This window comes from Enoplosus armatus, chromosome 6 (genome assembly GCF_043641665.1).
Source record: "Enoplosus armatus isolate fEnoArm2 chromosome 6, fEnoArm2.hap1, whole genome shotgun sequence".
Classification (NCBI taxonomy): domain Eukaryota; kingdom Metazoa; phylum Chordata; class Actinopteri; order Centrarchiformes; family Enoplosidae; genus Enoplosus; species Enoplosus armatus.
Genome location: NC_092185.1, coordinates 26,219,144 through 26,238,782, shown reverse-complemented (window position 1 = coordinate 26,238,782; position 19,639 = coordinate 26,219,144). Strand labels below are relative to the sequence as shown.

Genomic DNA, 19,639 nt, shown 5'->3' with positions numbered 1-19,639 from the left:
AAGTCAGTTAGCTAATTGGGCCACTTGTAGTTCCCATTCTTACCCATTAGCTGGGTCCAGTGCTAGTGAGCGCGGGTTGTCGAGGTCCTTGCAGACCAGAACCTGCCGGTATTGGCCGTCCAGCCGGGCCACCTCGATGCGGTTGGTGCCCGTATCGGCCCAGTAGATGTTACGACCCATCCAGTCAACTGCCATGCCCTCCGGGTAATCCAGTCCAAACTCTATGACGTGTTCTACGGAGCTGCCGTTCATATATGCTCTGCTGATTGTCTGAAGGGGAAAGAAGAGAAAAGAGTGAGAGGTCTCGCTTGTTGGGAGTTCGGCGCTCCACTCCACTAACATAAGCTAGCCTAACTTGGTAACGGGGTACACAGCATCCACAAAATATCATGCAAAGCTAATTATGCCCTTTTTTGAAGACGAACTACAAGCTAACTCTAGCGTGTGCCGCTGGACATGGTCCAGGTGCTGCATTGTGTTCTTGAGTTCCGTCAAACATGACTTTATTACCAATTCATAAGGAATAAATCAAAAGGTAAAATAAACAAACTGACCACAACATGTATTCAGACTTGTGAATTATGTAATACTAATTTCAAAAACAATTTCATAAATCAAATTGCATATGTGTTTAACTTAGGGATGTTAATAAATTAACCGTTTAACCGATAAATAAGAATTTTTGGCCGATTGACAGTTAAACAAATATTATTAACAGCCATGATGTTGCTCCTGGGAGACGATTACAGCGCCCCCCTCATCAAGCTAACGACCCAGAGGCCATGGACACCTGTATGAGAGACAGCCCCCCCACCCCCCCCCCCCCCCACCACCCTCATTGGATCCTCTACACTCGTGGAAAAGTATTCAGACGTTCTTCCCGAGGTTGGCCGTACTAGCGAGGCGCTATCCCTGCGCCCCCCGGACATCGGTACCATCTGAGCCGGGTATTCTCCGCCGCGGGTCTCACAGTCAGACAGACTGAGAACCAGACTAACCCCCCAGCATGTGGACTGTTTATTTTATTTTAGGACTATCTGATGTCTGAAAAATGCGACTACACGTTTCTCCTGTTTGCTCGGCTATCTATTTCATCAAATTATAAAATATTTTTTTACACGGGAGAACTAGGCTGTTATGCCAACTAAATATTCTACACAGTGGTCACGTCCCTTCTAAATAGCACATTTTAATCTCGCCGGTTAACGGTTAAAGATCAGCTAACAAGGGTCGGTAAAAATTCATAATTAGCATCCCTAGTTTAACTTAATCCGACACAAACTACAATTCAAACTCAGAGTTCGGTATATTTCTGCCGCTCAGCCCACCTTGGCCTGTATGTCCGTCCAGTATATTCTCCTTTCGGACACATCAAAGTCGAGAGCGGAGGCCTCTTTAACTCCTGTCAGAGGAATGGCCACGTCGTTGCTGTTGGTACCCAGAGATATACTCCTGATGTTGTCCCTGAGGGAGAAAAAACAGCACGAGAAAGAATGTTTTTTTAAAAAAAAAACAACACATGGGCAGGCAGTTTTGAGATTGAGTCAAGACCGAAGTCGAAACCATAGACTGTATATAAACCATAAACATTAGAAAATCGACTTGAGGAGCAAAATTACGCGTTGGGTCAAGCTGTTGGACTGGCCTGTGGAATGCAAGCCTGGGTAGAAAGCTGTATTGTTTCATTTGTATTTGTATTTGAATTGTATAGAAGCGAATCGGCTCAGACCAAGACGTCAGAGTCAAAACACCCACTGGACCAACTGAAGTCCAAGATAACAAAAAGAGAAGCCCTGCAAAGAGGTGGGAGCCTCACCTAGGAAGCAGTCGTTCGGGTGTTTTGTGTCCTTGTCCTCGTTCTTTTTTTCAAAATGTACACGGAGAACATGTACTAGCAGCAGGCGACAGAAATAGTGGAATAGAGACCATTTTGAGACCACTCTATTGCAGGTAGGCGTTACCTGTTGGTGAAGAGCAGGAAGGCCTCAGGCACCACACAGGTCTGCAGGTCCGAGAGGAGCTCCATCCCCATGGGACAGGCACAGCTGACGGCCTGCCGACACCAGAAACACAGGTGGCTGCATCCGCCGTTGTCCACCGCGCAGCCATTTGTACCTGGACACAGATTGAAGGAGGGGGAACGTCTCACAATTTATTTCGCACTGCATTTTACATCTTTTTCTTACTTCCACCGCCGCTAACCTGTCCCCCTCCTTACCGTGCGTCTCTGTCACTTTAGTGGCCTTCAGCCCCATTAAATCCGGCAGCTGATCGATGATGATCTCTCGCACGGCCGTGGTTTTGTGGACCCTCTCAATGCTGCGCCTCTGCCAGTCGGTCCAGTAGATGTAATCGCCCAGTAGAGTAAAACCGAAGATATGAGGCAGCTTGTCCTCCAGCAGCGTCTGTCTGTTACTGCCATCCACGTTGATCACCTAAGACGAGATCAGACAAAGGAAATGTCAACAAGGTCAAAACCTAGTACACAGCTGGACCATGTATGGTCAGTGCTAGGGTAACGATTCACAGATACGAATCGGAATCCAGATTTAACGTTAAACAACATCAAACAACAATTTGGCCACAATGTAGTGGCCAAATTGTTGTTTGATGTGTTAGATTGATAGTCAGTGGTCGTGTCTGCCATTTTCTGGTGGTCCCAGTAATATTTGTTCTTGAAGTGTACTGGATTAAAATATCCCACGACATGGTTAAGCTATGTTTGAGTTAAAAAAAAAAAGTATAAATGCAGTTGCAAGAACCAAACTTTCCGCTCATATCTGAAGATGTCTGATTTGAAAGAGGACTTATTCTAATGATATTATCATATTATATATATTACCTGCGGGATGTGGTGTTGTCTTTCTACTTATCCTTATACGCAGCTATTCTTTCAATTGATTCATGTGTTGCCATCTTTCCGATGGTTTTCTGCTTTCTTGTGTTAACTTGCTCAGTTTGAATGAAAAGCGGTTAAATGGCCATGAACAGCCAGTAACAGACGGACAGACAACAAACACTTCGTCGGCCACACACACATTACAAAATCACAGGCAAAACACGACACAATTTCTCACAACCTGTCTCTCTGTTCATCCTATGTGTGTGTGCATATCAGTCACAAGACATCTATTACTAGGCTGTTGAAAACTGATACAGGCAGACCTGCCAACAAATCCCCCGCTGTGTGTATGTGTGTGTGTGTGTGTGTGGTTGTGTGTGTGTGTGTGTACGCGCATGTTTCTACGAGAGGAAAGTGAGAGCTGCAATTGACAAGGCTGCAATTAGAACTTGTGTCCAGCCCTCCTCCTCCTCACCGCCTGTGCTATTACTGGACTGGTGTTGCCTGAAATAGACACACGCTTTTCTTTTAGACATATACTACAGTCATCTGCAGCCTGCGTGAGTGTGTGTGCTGCCTTACGTTCTTCAGCGTGCCATGCCAGAGATTTCACAAATGTGAGGAATTCTGGTGGACAGTTTGCGACACTACGCGTGCGACAAGCGGACACGTTAGAACTGAACGCTTGGAAATAGTTTAGTGCAGTGCAAGCAAGCCTGCAGCCGGTGGGATCTACTGGTCTGAGCCGGGGTGAAGATGCTAACAGGCCATTTTCCATGTTAAAGCGCAGAGTTTGATTGATTGATTCCCACACGTGGTGAAACATCTATTTTTTTCTTACCGCTGTCTGGGTCATGCAGTATGAGTATGAGTATGAGCACTGGAGGGTATAAGGCCATGTTCAGACTGACTTATGGTCGTCGTAGTGTCTCTGGAGCGAGGGTCCGTGTGCCCCAAAATGACGTCATCAGCGCCACGCCGAAGGCTCCGCAAGCTGTTGCGCCGCGTGGTCGCGCACCTCTGAATTTTTATAACTAGGCGACGCGACATTTCAACATGGACGTCTGTGAAACCAGACTGGCCGAGCCAGTACGGCATTTCAAGCACCTCTACGACCCCTTCCATGAGAGACCACAGGGGACAGCCACATGATTCTGAACTCATGGAGAGAGACCGCCACCACATTTTATAGATAAAAACAGATACATTCCTCCTCAGCAACAACAAGCTCTGGTGCAGCCTTGTTGCTTTATGACGATCTTCCACTCGTTTTGTATTTTACCCCCCCCCCCCGGCGTTTTGGAGAATACTGCAACAGATCGCCCGTTAAACATAAACCTCCTCCGTGTGATCTCAAAGCTTGCGCGAGCATAAACAAGGCTTAACGCCGCAACACAATGCAACATCATCCAGCAATGCACTGCGTTTGCCAATCGAATGCATGCCAGTACACATTTCCAGCCGATTATGTTGTGACATGAACAGTGTTATTCTACTGTTTTCAAAGTTTCCAAAGCTCCAATTTGTTCAGTAATTCAAATAGGTCGCGTGTTAGGCTCACCGACAGCTTCGTCTAATCGAGTTTTGTTGACAGGATTGAGAAAGGGGACGTCATCTAGCTAGCTACCGCGAAAAACAGAGACACAAAAACGGCTTCTACTTTTCAGCCATCTACATGTCGGAAATGTTCACTCACGCTAGAACGATCGCCGGAGTATGACTGATGGCGATGATGCGTTACCACATTGCTGTAGCCTGTGAGGTGCTGACGAGTATGGCAGGGGCTGTCAACATGTTTTCCAAATTGCTGTTCCATTAAAGTTTCCAAAATTTCTTAATCTTCCACTGTGGTCCCTGTTTCCAGACAACCTTCGTGAGTACTATGGGGATGTTATGGATGTGTAAGAGGTTACAAGAGTACATGATACAACAGCTGGGTGGGCCTAGTGTATATCAAAGGCGTCTCATATTTGACCCATTTATTTCAACCCAATATAAGGACAGCCCTAAAAAACATTGCAGGTGTGACTTCATATGGTCTGTGTCCTTCTGATAAGCCTTCAAACTCATGGATCTGTTACTCAAACTGGACTCCCTGGATTGTACTTCATGTCTCACGGAACCTTAAACAACACGGCTCCCCCCCAACCAGCCACTTGTGTTATTTGAAACGCAAGGCTGCTCTCAGTCTGAACGCCCACTAACACTCTGACCACTCTCCTGTTTTCTCCCAATTTGGAATGTTCAATTTCCTCTGCACTGCAGTCCGGCCAGTGATGAGCTTTAAGCAGGAATTCCACTCTTACCCCCAGTCTCCACCCCCATGCCTCACTGGCTTCCCACCTGCGAACACAGACAGTGGTGCTCTTTGGAACCATAGACTGTATATAAAGATGGAAGACATGACAGCTCCCTGAAAGTGAAGCCAAAACGTCTCGATTGCCCCCTGGTGGCTGGCTGCAGCAGAAGTCATAACCCCGCCCCCCCTGTTAGCGGATGGGATATGGGCCAAACTAAAAAAATCAAAGTACACGTCAAATACATTTTTCCCAAAGATGGTTTCTGTCATTTTAGGTAGCTCTTATCACACTGATGTTTGTTCAAGTGTTCATTTTTCTGGTAAGTTTGGTTTTAATTAGTTATTTGATGCCATAAAAACATGATGAAACGTCATGATTGACAGCTGAGATTGACTGTGGTGTGTTCGCGATTGGGTTGGGCAGGTGTATGGGCGGGACCTCGATCGACCCCCCCCGCGCGCGCAGACTCGGGCTCCAAATTACGTCACCAGTGGCCATATCCAGGAGAGTTTGGCTTCAGGAAGTGGAAACGGCCATCTTTATATGCAGCCTATGGTTGGAACGTATAACCAAGCCAACGGTACACCTGCAGAGAATTAAACACTGAGTCCCTGCAGCGATGAACTAGAATTACATCTGTGGCACCTGCGTAGCGGTATTCTAACACCTCCCCTGGACTCCAATCAAATCAACAAGATATACTTTATATGGGATAATCTTACATGTTACAGATTGGGATGAAATCAATATTAAAATCTTCTTAGGGTATTATTTCGATATCAAAATATACTGTGTATCATGATATAACTTAGTTTGTTAATTACACTTTAATTCAAAGTATTAATAGCCCAGCCCTCATTACAGACCTTTGTCCAAATAAGAAAACAGTTCCGATGTTGTCTTAGAGGTGCTTGCACAGTTTGTCTACACCCTGTGCGCTGTCGCGGTAATACTTAAGAAGAAAGGAAGGAAGAGAGAAGGAAGAAAGGGAATGAGTGAGTTCACCAAAACGAGAGGAGAGCAGGGAACTAGAGAAACACAAAAAGGAGAGAAAGTCACAGTAACGCACGGATACCAACAGACACAGACTCCTCTGTCCACACACACACACACACACACATACACACACACACACACACAGGATAAGAATGAAGTGTTATTGCTGTGATGAGCAGCAGTGTATCCAGCTATCTGTTTAGTGAAATCTCCCCTCAGAGGGTGGGGGGGGGGGGGGGGGGGGGGGGAGCAAACAGAAAAAAAAACACACTTTGATGGGCCTCTGATCCAAGGGAGGTCCCTGACCTCCACAAAAAAAACCATTCATTTATGACTGTGACACAATTAGACATGGCCATCCCAGTGAAAAGATGGCAGAGAGACTCCTTTTCTCTCCGCCCTCTCCTCCTCGCTCTTTCTCTCTCCACTAGCCTTTTCAGGAAGAATTATGCACTGGGAGTGAGTCTTTTTTTTTTTTTTTCCCATTTTGGGTGTGAGAACGTCTCATTTCTTGATGGACACGGGGGGAGAAAAAAAAGAAAAAGAAAAAGGACAAAAAGACCGAAAGAGAGCAAACAGAAAATGAACAAAAGGTCTCATTGGACACGCAGGAAGAAGTCAGACCGTCGCGGGACAGTTCACATACGCTCACACACACACACACACACACACAATATTCTTTGATAAACAAAAAAAAACAACCAGGGATCCACTGCTTACTGTGTGTCCATACTCCAATGCTTCAACCCATTCACTATTATGTCCATTCTAAAAGCACAGGATCACCTGACTCCATCATTTCAAGCTCTTGGAGGCTTACAGAGAATTATTGCAGAGATTGTTTTCATTACTCACTCATCTGTCGACTACTTTTCGGATTCACTGATTCACTCAAGTCTGTAAAATAGATAATTTCCCTGAGCCCAAAGTGAGGCTTTGTCCAAGATATCCAAAGATATGCAATTCACAATGATATAAAACAGATAAGAGCAGCAAACCCTCACACGAGAGAAGCTGCGACCAGAGAATGCTTTGCATTTTTTAACTAAACAAATGATGTAAATGATATAAAGACCGTACCGCGATAAAACATAATGCTTATGGAGCTGTGTGAGACTTGCTCATTCGGGTCAAAATGTCAGTGGGACAGAGAGGTTATGCCATGCGTTGAAAATACAGGAGCAGAGAAGTTGAAGCTAGAGCAGATTGTGGAGGACTTCATGGAGCACAAGACTCACGGACACATGTTCATTTTACAGGTACGCTAATTGCCTGAGCTTTGTCCTCCTTTCTGGTTAATTGTAGTGAGGCTACACTGATGACGGTGGTTGTTCATTTATAATTGATAAATCAGTTGCATGCACAGGCCGCAAATGTCCACCTAAAGAGAAGGAATTTGTCGTTGGTTTTGGACATGAGGGCTCTGTGGCGTGATGGTGTTAACGCACTTCACTTTATAGCCTGAGGGTGTTCCTTAAAGGTCCCATATTCTGCTCATTTCAGCTCTATATTTGTATTCTGGGACGCCACTAGAGAAGCTTTGCATGATTCACAGTTCATAAAAGTCCTCATGTATCTTGTCCTGGCCCTTTCTGCAGCCCCTCAGTTCCCCCCCTCTGTCTGAAACAAGCCGTTTAGTAGTAGTTCCTGAGCAGAGCGCTCCAATAACTTAAGACAGACTGAGCGGGTGGATGAGCGTCCCCGTACTTGGCGGGTGGTGCTGGGGGGCGTGGCTGAGTGCGGCAACTGTATAGCTGTGACATCACAACCTTACGGAAGTCCCGACGGCTCGTTTAAAGGCACAGTGTCTGAATATGGGCTGTGTGCGTTTCTCTGTGGACTGAGCGTTTTGATCCTTTCACAGTATTTATACAGCACCCAGAGCTGCTTTATAATCAAACAAGACATGGTTAATAGCTATTTAGTTCTTTAAAGTTACATTACTTTTGCTTGAATGAAATATTGTAGTATTCTTTCCATCCCTGTGTATTTGCTGTGACGCTGCTCCTTCCATGAAGAATTAGAAGTGAAGGCAGTTTGATGTGACTCAGCTCTGTAAGTTTGCAGGTTCTATTACACACACAGCAGGTGTATTACATCTAGTGACTCACACTGAGAGCACTGTAGTGTGACCATTAATTGAAATGTATTCCATATTCCATTTGACAAACTCCTATTTGGTATTTTGTCGACGGGGCAGATGAAAACATCAAACAGGTCTTTAAAGAGTTTTACTATTCCACATATATGCTCACAAACACTTTGATTAATAAAACAGGAATAAATATTTCGGGCCTCGACTGGTAACATATTAAGTACCTGACCCTAATTCTTAACTACCCTGGTCTGTGGTCAGAACACACACATTAGTGACACACGTCCATAAACACTCGCAGTGCTATCTGTTTCCAACATAAGCAAATAGAGAGCGCAAAGACACCCTGGGAGTGTTTACTCAAGTGCGTGGGTGTTTCATAATGGGAGCATTTCTCAGGAATGTGCAACCTGAGACTAATGCAGACAGATGATACACGCTCAAGTCATCCAAGAAGAAACCTGGTTGGTCGCAGCCACGCCACTGAGTCAAAGTTGCTTTTGGCTGTGGCTGTGCTTGATCCCCAAAAAAATGTGTGAAAAATCTAGGATGTTCCCTGGGACACGGCACCCACTGAATTACAAGACTATGTCACATTTAACCCCACCCCCATACACGACCCCTACCCCCTCGACATATAAATAGCAGTCAACTGTCAACAGTATGGAGTATGGAAAGATTGCAAGCATGCAACTGAATGTAGCAGTAGCACAAATACTACCTCTGCTACTTGTAAGCATCAAGCTAGTAGCGCAGTGTACAGTATTGATCAGTGTTCAGCCTTGTTTATGCTCTTGCGAGCAGGCCTCTTTAGATGTCGTGTGAGCTTTGAGATCGCACGGAGGCGTTTACGCTTAACGGGCGATCCGTTGCAGTATTCTCCGAAACGCCAGGGGGGCGTAGAATAAAAAAACGAGTGGAAGATCGTCATAAAGCAACATGCCTGCACTCTGCGCTAGAGCTTGTTGCTGCTGAGGGGGGGAATGTATCTGTTTTTATCTGTGAAATGTGGCGGCGGTCTCTCTCCATGAGTTCAGAATCATGTGTCTGTCCCCTGTGGTCTCTCATGGAGGGGGTCGTAGAGGGAGCTTGAAATGACGTACCGGCTCTGGCAATCCACCGCCAGCGCATGTAGCAACAGGCTGGTTGGTTCACCTGAGTTAGTGTCAAGGCCTCTCTGATTTGATAACCAGAAGCGCGAGCATGATCCTGGTATTACAAGTAGCACAATACAATTTGGTCGTCTATTGCCTTGTATTTATTGAGGGATTCAATCTTTTCGTTCAGTTATATTATATTTTTTGGGTTCGTTTATACACGCTCAATGATGCCACTACTGCGAAAAGTAATAGTGTGGTTACTTAGGTGATTACACGTAGTCAGAACTATATATATATATATATATATATATATATATGTATATAGTATATATAAATATATCCTGAGTTTTCTGAGTCAGTGCTGCTTATTGATAGTCATATGTCCAACCAATCAATGTTAATCATTTTCTGTATTGCTTTGGCAACATAGACTTCCTGATCTGTCATGCCAATGAAGCTCGTTTGAATGAATTCATAGTTTTGTTGTTAGTAATAACGGGCCATTCCAAGTAGCTTGTATAGAAAATAAGTTGACTTGACCATCTAATGGGTGTCTCCTCCACATGTGACACAGCAGAAACAAACACACACACACAGCTAGGGGCTGCTACTGCTCGCTCACCACAACAGTGCTTACATCAGACCACATTATTACCATGCTAATGGGACACATAAGATCAGCCACAACACACACAGATGTGGGCCAAAGGCTGAGCTCCCAGAGGAAATGAGACATGCAGTGACTGTCACTTTGTGGTAACAGGGATGGAAGAACAAAAAGTACAGCAGAGAACCAGAGAGAGAGAGAGAGGGGGGAAACGGGATGGAAGAAGCAGGGAGAAGAGAGAGAGAGAGAGAGAGAGAGAGAGAGAGAGAGAGAGAGAGCTGGCAGGACACTGTGGAAACTCTGAGCAACGACAGGTGTTTGTGTTATTTCCTCTAACCTGAGGAGCTCAATCAGGGTTTATGGAATCACGTCGAAGCAGTTTCAGTCAGTCGTCAATGTCATGATCATTTACAGACTGTGCAGCCCCTTGAGGCCAATAGCGATTTGTGATATTGGGCCATATAAATAAAATGGACTTGACTTGACATGGACAAAACTCTGAAAAGGCCTCTTGACTTTCAGGTTGGTGAATACGGTATTTGAGACAGGATGGATACTATCTGTAAGGCAAACCCCTGCAATTAATACTGTATCCGTGAAGCTTTTACTTATGCATTTTTATTGACAACGTGTCAGAGAGGCGTTGATTCAGTTCTGTGATAATTATGTTGCAAGATGCTGGCCCCAGCAGCAACACACCCCCTGTAAAACTCTCCTTTGTAAAAAACCTTTGACTTTGACCCCGCTGATATTTGTGGCGTTTGGCAGTTAACACCTTGTCAGGATACCTTCTATGTCAGTGCTGCAGTAATGTTATATGTGGGTCATATTGCACACTATACTACTACTACTACTAGTACTACTAGTACTATAAGTAAGGTATAAAGCACGGGAAGACGGTTATCATAAGATAGTGTATGACATGGAGACTACCTGACAATAGGAGTGGTGCATTTCTATAACCGAACAGGTTTAAGTGGATTATTTTATGTACATAGAGACCGCACTCTTTATAATATTATTACAGAGACCCAACAGTTCCCACCATGAGAAAGACCTCTGTTGACAGTGGCAAGGAAAAACTGTTGAATGAGTGTATTAATAGTCTCTGGTTCAGGACCAGGAAAAACTCCCAGTTCAACCTTGGAATGCACGCATTCTACTCTGACGTGTCTGAAAATAATACACACACACCATATATAAACCATAAACTATATGTATTACTATGTCATATACAATCACACCATATACCAATGGTATAGGACTGCCATCAGCTTCATTTATTCATCGAGCATCTCCAGTTGGTTGGTCAAACCAGTGCACAGACAACTTAGTTTGCCTGCTGCCTGTCAGGGAGTTGGAGCTTAATACGTGCGTGCTTGCCGGCCCTTGGCTGCCTGCACCATTATTACCACTGCCAGTGTTTTAAAGAGAGGCTCCACCGTTTCACAAAGGCGCCTCAAATCGTCTTTCACGGCCCTCACCGGGGGATTAAGCATCGGGGCCAGCACAGAGACACCCAAGAGGGCCAACGTGACACAAAACTTTCATTTCAATCTTTTATCTAATTGATCCATTCAGCTATGCACCATTTGCCAGGCAGCTATCAAAGGTAGAGCCAACCTGAGCCAAATCACTGATCTTCAGTGTTGCTTCAAGGAAAACCAATGGAAGGGGGAAAAAAAGTAAGTTGGGTCACAGTCTATGTTTTACATCTGTAGAATACAGCAAATACAGGGCGATTTGAAACAATTAAACACAAAAGTTTGATTCAGTTTCAACATTCTGATTGCATGATTTGGACAATATTGCAAAACTCTTGCTATACTGTACACCCCATGTATACTACATAGAGCAGGGTTACTCACTGCGCGGCTCGTCAAGCTTGCACGGTAGCTTATAACAATACAACACAGCCAATACATTTTTAAAAATGTGCTACATAAATATACAATGAACAATACACTACAAACACGCAAACATCCGCATTATATATATTTCTCCTTTCACCTCAATTAATGTTGTTTCCAAAAGGGGGGTGACTGTCAAACCTGGCAACGCAGCACGCTTACAGCATTGTTTACACGACACCGGCTCACTTGACCGCAGTGCACGCTTGCAGGTCATGATAGGTCAGCTAGCCAGCGTGACATGCACAGGGCACAAAATGGATCGATTTCTAATAAAAAAAAGACAGACAGCGTTGTAAGGAATAGTGACATTAAAGAGCAGGCAAACGGCAGGTGTTCAGAGTAAAAAAAACGAAGATGAGCACAGGAAATTTCAAGAGAAATGGACAGACGAATTCTTATTTGTTCTTCATGGCATGAACCCTCTGTGCTTAATACGCAAACAAACCCGCGCCTGTTTCAAACGAAGCAACTTGGAGCGCCATTTTCAAAACAGTGCTTTCCAAAATTCAATGAAAGTTATCCGCCATGTGGATGTATCCTCTCTTACTCCAACCATCACACAGCTCGGCCCTGATAATCGTGCCGCTTTGGAAAGTGACATGATTGAACTGCAAACAAATGACATTCTCCAAGTTGAACTCAGAGTTGGCCACTTCTGGAGTTTGGTTTTTGAAGCAGACTTTCTCACTTTGAAACCACTTGTACAGAAAGTGATGTCTTTCTTTATGAGCACAAACACCTGTGAGTCAACATTAGGAGGAAACTGAGAAACCGGCTGACCATGCTCATCTTGAACACCTCACTGTGATTGCAACAACAAACTACACTGCTCAAAAAAATGAAAGGAACACCTTTTAATCAGAGTATAGCATCAAGTTAATTAAACTTCTGGGATAGTGATCTGGTCAGTTAAGTAGCAGAGGGGGTTGTTAATCAGTTTCAGCTGCTTTGGTGTTAATGAAATTAACAACAGGTGCACTAGAACTGTGGGAACTGTTGGGTCTCTGTAATAACAGTATAAAGAGTCGGTCTAGACCTGCTCTATTTTGTAAAGTGTCATGAGATGACTTTGTTGTGATTTGGCGCTATATAAATAAAATTGAATTGAATTGAATTGAACTAGAGGGGCAACAATGAGACTACCCCCTAAACAGGAATGGTTTTCCAGGTGGAGGCCACTGACATTTTTTCCCTCCTCATCTTTTCTGACTGTTGACTGACTTCACTAGATTTGCATTTGGCTAGGGTCAGTGTCACTACTGGTAGCATGAGGCGAAACCTGGGCCCTACAGAGGTCGCACAGGCAGTCCAACTCCTCCAGGATGGCACATCAATACGTGCCATTGCCAGAAGGTTTGCTGTGTCTCCCAGCACAATCTCAAGAGCATGGAGGAGATTCCAGGAGACAGGCAGTTACTCTAGGAGAGCTGGACAGGGCCGTAGAAGGTCCTTAACCCATCAGCAGGACCGGTATCTGCTCCTTCGTGCAAGGAGGAACAGGATGAGCACTGCCAGAGCACTACAAAATTATGAAATCCTTGGACCCATTGTCAGACCCTACGCTGGTGCAGTGGGTCCTGGGTTCCTCCTGGTGCACGACAATGCCCGGCCTCATGTGGCGAGAGTATGCAGGCAGTTCCTGGAGGATGAAGGAATTGATACCATTGACTGGCCCCCACGCTCGCCTGACCTGAATCCTATACAACACCTCTGGGACGTTATGTTTCGGTCCATCCGACGCCACCAGGTTGCACCTCAGACTGTCCAGGAGCTCAGTGATGCCCTGGTCCAGATCTGGGAGAAGATACCCCAGGACACCATCCGTCGTCACATTAGGAGCATGCCCCGACGTTGTCAGGCATGCTTTCAAGCACGTGGGGGCAATACACAGTACTGAGTACCATTTTGAGTTGCTGCAATGGAATTTCAGCAAAATGGACTAGCCTGCCACATCATTTTTTCACTTTGATTTTCGGGGTGTCTTTGAATTCAGCCCTCTGTAGGTTGATAATTTTCATTTCCATCAAACGATGTGGCATCCTTTCATTCCTAACACATTACACAGTCCATATCAGTATAGATATCCAGCATGATTTTTCCCATTGAGATCTTATGTGTTTTCAAAGTGGTCCTTTAATCTTTTCGAGCAGTGTATAAATACAACATGAGGAAAGTCAAGGACATGCATGCCAGCTTCCGCTCATCCCAGTATTAAGGTAAATATGGTCTTAATTGAAAATGTATTGGCTGTGTTGTTTCTTTTTTTGTGGGACGACCAATTTATATGTAGATATACCCTGTATATATCTAGTATATTGTCGTAAAAGTGGCTCTCCCCTTGACTTTGCTCTGCCAATGTGGCTCTTGTGAAAAAAATAGTGAGGATAGTGTCATGCGAGCAACCATGGCAACAACTGGCACACCTATATCTATGCATGCCCAGATGTGTTCATCTTCCTGTTCCTTTCACAAGCAAAATAAAATTGTTAAAATTGTGTAGGGACCATTGGACCATTTAAGCGTGTCAATTATTGTTAAATGTTTTGGTATCTATTAAGGCATAATTTCCCCGATAATTGTTATTGTCATGGACTCTGCTGGAGCCTCCTGCTCCTCCTGAACCCCACGCTGAGGCTCATTTCAATGCTTTTATGAATGGACTTTCGGAGGCCATAAAGGATGAGCTAGCTCCCTGTGAATTACCTACCACACTAGACTCACTTATTGACCTGGCCATTCGCATTGACACCAGATTATCACAAAGGCAGAAAGAGAGATTAGCCAGGCGCCCTCAGCTGCCTCCCCGCAGATCGCAGACAGCAGAGCAAGCTGTGACCGAACCAGGCTGTCTCCAGCAGAGCGGCGACAACGCCTCGTCACAGGTTCCTGCCTTTACTGTGGTCAACCAGGACACTATGTTGCTTCCTGTCCGTTAAAAGACAACGCTCACCAGTAGGGCGGGAGTTACTGGTGAGTGTCCTCCCCTTCTCCAAATCTCCTTTCCAACGCTCTCTACTAACTGCCACCCTACAGTGGAGCGACCAGCGGTTGGAGGTGGCCGTATTGCTGGAAAGCATGGTTGTCACAGCACTGGTCAGATAACTGGGCATTCTCACCCGAAGGTTACCCCAGACCATACAAGCCAACGCTCTCAATGGCCAGCCCCTAGCCAAGGTAAAATATGTAACTGAGCCTGTTACTCTCCTGGTTTCTAATAACCACTGTGAAAAGATCCAGTTGCATCTCATAGACACTCCACAGGTTCCCATAATACTAGGCTACCCCTGGCTGGTCAAACACAATCCCCAAATTGACTGGGTTAATAAAACCATTTTGGGACTTACTGTTTGTCTCAGTGTCTTTCTTCAGCTCTGCCACCAGGTGGTACCATGGAACCACTGGAGGAGTTTCCGGACATGTTGGCAGTACCTTAAGAATATCTGGACCTTAAGGCCATGTTCAGCAAATCACGAGCCACCACCCTTTCTCCACACCACCCGTATGACTGTGCTATTGATCTGTTGTCTGGTGCGTCACCTGGTACGCATTCGCGAGGGGGATGAGTGGAAGACGGCCTTTAACACCCCCAGCAGACACTACGAGTACCTGGCAATGCCCCAGCTGTTTTTCAAGGTCTAGTGAATGATGTGTTAAGGGACATGATTAATAAATTTGCCTATGTTTACTTGGACGACATTCTGATATTCCCCTCTGGAGCATGTGCAGCATGTGAGACGGGTCCTGCAATGTCTATTGGAGAATCAGCAGTATGTAAAGGCTGAGAAGTGTGACTTCCACCAGGAAACAGTGTCTTCTTTGGGGTTTGTAGTGTCTGCTGGGAGATTGGAGATGGATACTGCCAAAGTCAAGGCAGTGCTGGAGTGGCCCCAGCCGACCAACCGGAAGGAACTTCAGAAGTTCCTTGGGTTTGCTAAGTTTTACCGGCGGTTTATCCATAACTACAGTTCTGTTACAGCCCCACTAACTGCCCTGACCTTTCCCAAGGTTCCCTTTTCCTGGTCCACTGTGGCAGAGGAGGCCTTCACCAAGCTGAAGAGAGCTTTTACCTCGGCCCCCATTCTCATCACACCTGATCCTTTTTGGTTTGGACTGACCACAAAAACCTAGAGTATATTAAGACTGAGAAATGTCTCAACTCCAGGCAGGCAAGGTGGGCCCTCTTCTTCTCCCATTTCAACTTCACTCTTTCCTATCATCCAGGTTCCAGAAATTGGAAGCCAGATGCCTTGTCACGCCAATTTGTCAAAGAGGAAGTACCCGCCAAACCTGACACTATCCTGCCCAGCCAATGTTTTGTTGCCACTGCATTGTTTTCTATTGAGCGAGAAGTACAAGAGGCCCTCCGTCAACATCCATCACCAGGTAATGAGCCTAGTGGAAGGCTGTTTGTCCCGGTGTCTGTCCGCTCCCAGGTTCTTCAGTGGGCTCACGCTTCCAGACTCGCCTGTCACCCTGGGGTCCAGCGCACATTGGCTAGTCTCCGCCAGAGATTCTGGTGGCCCCACATGCAGAAGGATGTACTTGAGTATGTGGCGGCCTGTCCCAATTGTGCCCAGGGCAAGCCTTCCAACCGGCCCCCAGCTGGACTACCACACCCACTGCCTATCCCTCGCCGACCCTGGTCACACATGGCCCTGGACTTTATCACCGGTCTCCCCGACACGGATGGTAACACAGTGGTCCTCACGGTTGTAGATCATGTCTGTGCATTACATTCCTCTGCCTAAATTGCCCACAGCAAAGCAAACTGCCCAACTCCTTGTGCAACATGTGTTTAGAATTCATGGTCTGCCTAACTCTGTGGTCTCTGACAGGGGACCTCAATTCACCTCTCGTTTTTGGAACGCTTTCTGTACCCTCATAGGTGCGTCGGCTCAGCTGTCATCAGGCTACCATCCGCAGTCCAATGGTCAGACTGAGAGAGCCAATCAGCACCTGGAAACCGCTCTCCGCTGTATGGTCAGCCACAATCTGTCCTCCTGGAGTCAACTTCTTCCATGGGTGGAGTATGCACACAACTCGCTGCCTGTCACCTCTACAGGGCTCTCCCCATTCCAAGTTTGTTTTGGTTACCAACCCCCACTGTTCCCTTCACAAGAGGAGGAGACATTGGTTCCCTCTGCCCAGGCTTTTGTACGCAGATGTCACCGAACCTGGAGACATGCCAAGGCCCAACTCCTAGTACTCCTTAGTAAAGACATTGTGATTGCTCTACCCTCATCTCTGTCTGCTATTCTGCATTTGGGTTCCTTATGATTTGTGACAGTTATTTTGTTTTTAGCCCCAAGTGGTGCGAAGGCCCTATTTAATTCAAGGAAATATTAATATTATTACGGTTCTGCAACATTGAACACGTAACGTATGTGGACCATTCGTGGAATTAATCTTTTTACCAGCTACACCTGATCAAGACCCCAAAGCCCTGTTTGATACAGCCAATATACAGTGACTAAATATAGACATTTTATGACCCATTTCTGTGTGAAAGTACCGTGCACACCTCCAGTAAAAAATAGTTTCCACCTTTTCTCCACCATTTTTATTTTATTTTTTTGAGACATTGTACTTTTTCTTAGCATTATTTTCCCAACAATTCCCACCATGAGCAAGCACTTGGCGGGCCCTGGGTAGGCAGTTGGGTTGAGAGAGAACACAGAGATGTTGAGCAGGAACGTCTAGGCAGTAGGTGGCTTAAGGGGTCAAGGGGCCAACAACTTCAGTTTTGCCTGAGTTTAACATCAGATAAGGCTGAGGCTGCAGTGCTAATTGCTGAGCCACCCTACTGTTACATTTTCATCCATCTTCTTATAAGAGTTGTTTTCCAGGTAGAAAATGGGCGGAGTTTTGCATGCTCGTCTCTGCTGCTCCTGTTTGACCAGCTGGGACCACCACCCACAAGGGTTGGGTAACGTCTGCTCCCCCTGGCGATGACTGCTTCTGTCCCGCTTGCCTACATTGAACTCATCGGGGGTGTTCATCTTGAGTTTCAGGGACTGGTTTTCAGACTGGAGGACGTCATTCTCACTGGTCTTCTGCTGGGGCAGAGCTTGGAGTGGGTCCACCTGATCGCGGTGCTCGTCCTCGCTCTTAGCTGTCAGCAGCTGGTGCTCAATCAACAAGCTTTTTCCAGCCTCAGTTTCACCATCATGGAGCTCCTCCTTCAGGTGGGTGTTTTTGTGTGACTCTCCAAGAAGAAGTGTTTTCTCCTTTAACTCTGAGACCTTCAGCTGCTCCTGCAGTCGCAGAGATTTTTCCTCTCTGAGGTTTTCCCTGAGCTCCTGAATTTCTTTCTGCATAGAATCATATTTTTGCCTCATGTGCTCCTTCTCAAGCTCAAGCTGTTGAGTTGACATTTCATGGAGCTTCGTTTTAAGCTCTAAGATTTCGTCATACTCTTCCATCAGTTTCAGCGCCAAATTCTCCAGCTCCTTCATTGTCCAATGCAGAACAGCCTTTTCCTTCTTCAAGGCATCTTTCTGCTGTTTCTCTGTTGAACACCGTTTGTCCAAGTAGCGGACTCTATGTCTGAGATGCTGAGCTTCACTCTCAGTCTCTGAGGAGAGCTTTTTTTGAAGGTTTTCTCTGAGCCCCTGGATTTCTAGCTGCAAAGCATCTATTTGGCTCGTGGCCTCTTTCTCTGTTTTATATTTTTCATCAAGGGCCCTGAGCTGATTGTCTTCATCATTGACTGTTTCTTTAAGGTGTTTCAGGTCCCCTGAAAGTTTCCCCTCCACCTCAGCAGCCAAGTTATGTTCACTTTGGAGCTTTGTATTTTCTTCTTTTATGTCATTATATTTTTGCTCAAGTTCATGAATGTTCTGCTGCTGGGCCTCTTTTTCTTCCAGCAGTACATTAAACTTGTCAATTCCATCTCGCAGCTTTGTGTTTAGCTCCTGAATGTTTTGTCTCAGGGCTTCAGTCTCATGCCTCATGGTCTCTTTTCCTTCTCTTATGTCATTATATTTTTGCTCAAGCTCATGAATGTTCTGCTGCTGGGCCTCTTTTTCTTCCAGCAGTACATTAAACTTGTCAATTCCATCTCGCAGCTTTGTGTTTAGCTCCTGAATGTTTTGCCTCAGGGCTTCAGTCTCATGCCTCATGGTCTCTTTTCCTTCTCTTATGTCATTATATTTTTGCTCAAGCTCATGAATGTTCTGCTGCTGGGCCTCTTTTTCTTCCAGCAGTACATTAAACTTGTCAATTCCATCTCGCAGCTTTGTGTTTAGCTCCTGAATGTTTTGCCTCAGGGCTTCAGTCTCATGCCTCATGGTCTCTTTTCCTTCTTTTATGTCATTATATTTTTGCTCAAGCTCATGAGTGTTCTTCTCCTGGGCCTGTCTTTCTTCCTTCAGCACCCGAATCTGATCATTGAGGGCTTCCATTTGTTGACTCATGGCCTCTATGTCTGTATTTTTTTCATTTTTCTGGTTCTCTATTAGGTGGAGTAGGGTCTGATTCTCCTCACAGTACTGCAGAGGATGAGCCATCTTCGCAATCTGCTTTTGGAGCCGCTCTATGCGTTTATGAAGGATATGATTGTCATGGCGTTGAGCCTCATTGTGTTGTTTGTACATAGTGTTCTCGGCCCTTAGAGCCCTAATGATGACACTCTCCTGCTCCATCTGTGCGATAGTTTTAAATGGTTGCAGTAGTTATAATGCAGCAGTTATAGTTATAACTGTAGTCAGGTCTCTGGTTAAATCAAATCTCTTGTAGAGGCTTATGTAGAACAGAATGTTGCCTTCAGTGTAGCAGTGCAGCATCA

The 19,639-nt window shown here is 45.5% G+C and overlaps 1 protein-coding gene across 3 annotated transcripts in view; it reads right to left on the bottom strand.

The window, feature by feature from the left end:
• Positions 1-19,639, bottom strand: part of lrp5 (low density lipoprotein receptor-related protein 5) — a 62,146-nt gene that overhangs the window by 9,055 nt on the left and 33,452 nt on the right. For all 3 annotated transcript variants that reach the window (XM_070908142.1, XM_070908143.1, XM_070908144.1), the window contains 4 exons: positions 2,219-2,435; positions 1,962-2,115; positions 1,329-1,464; positions 44-270 (listed from right to left, as the gene is read on the bottom strand). In XM_070908142.1, the coding sequence (XP_070764243.1) occupies positions 44-270; positions 1,329-1,464; positions 1,962-2,115; positions 2,219-2,435 (734 nt within the window). The remainder of the gene's footprint in view (positions 1-43; positions 271-1,328; positions 1,465-1,961; positions 2,116-2,218; positions 2,436-19,639) is intronic.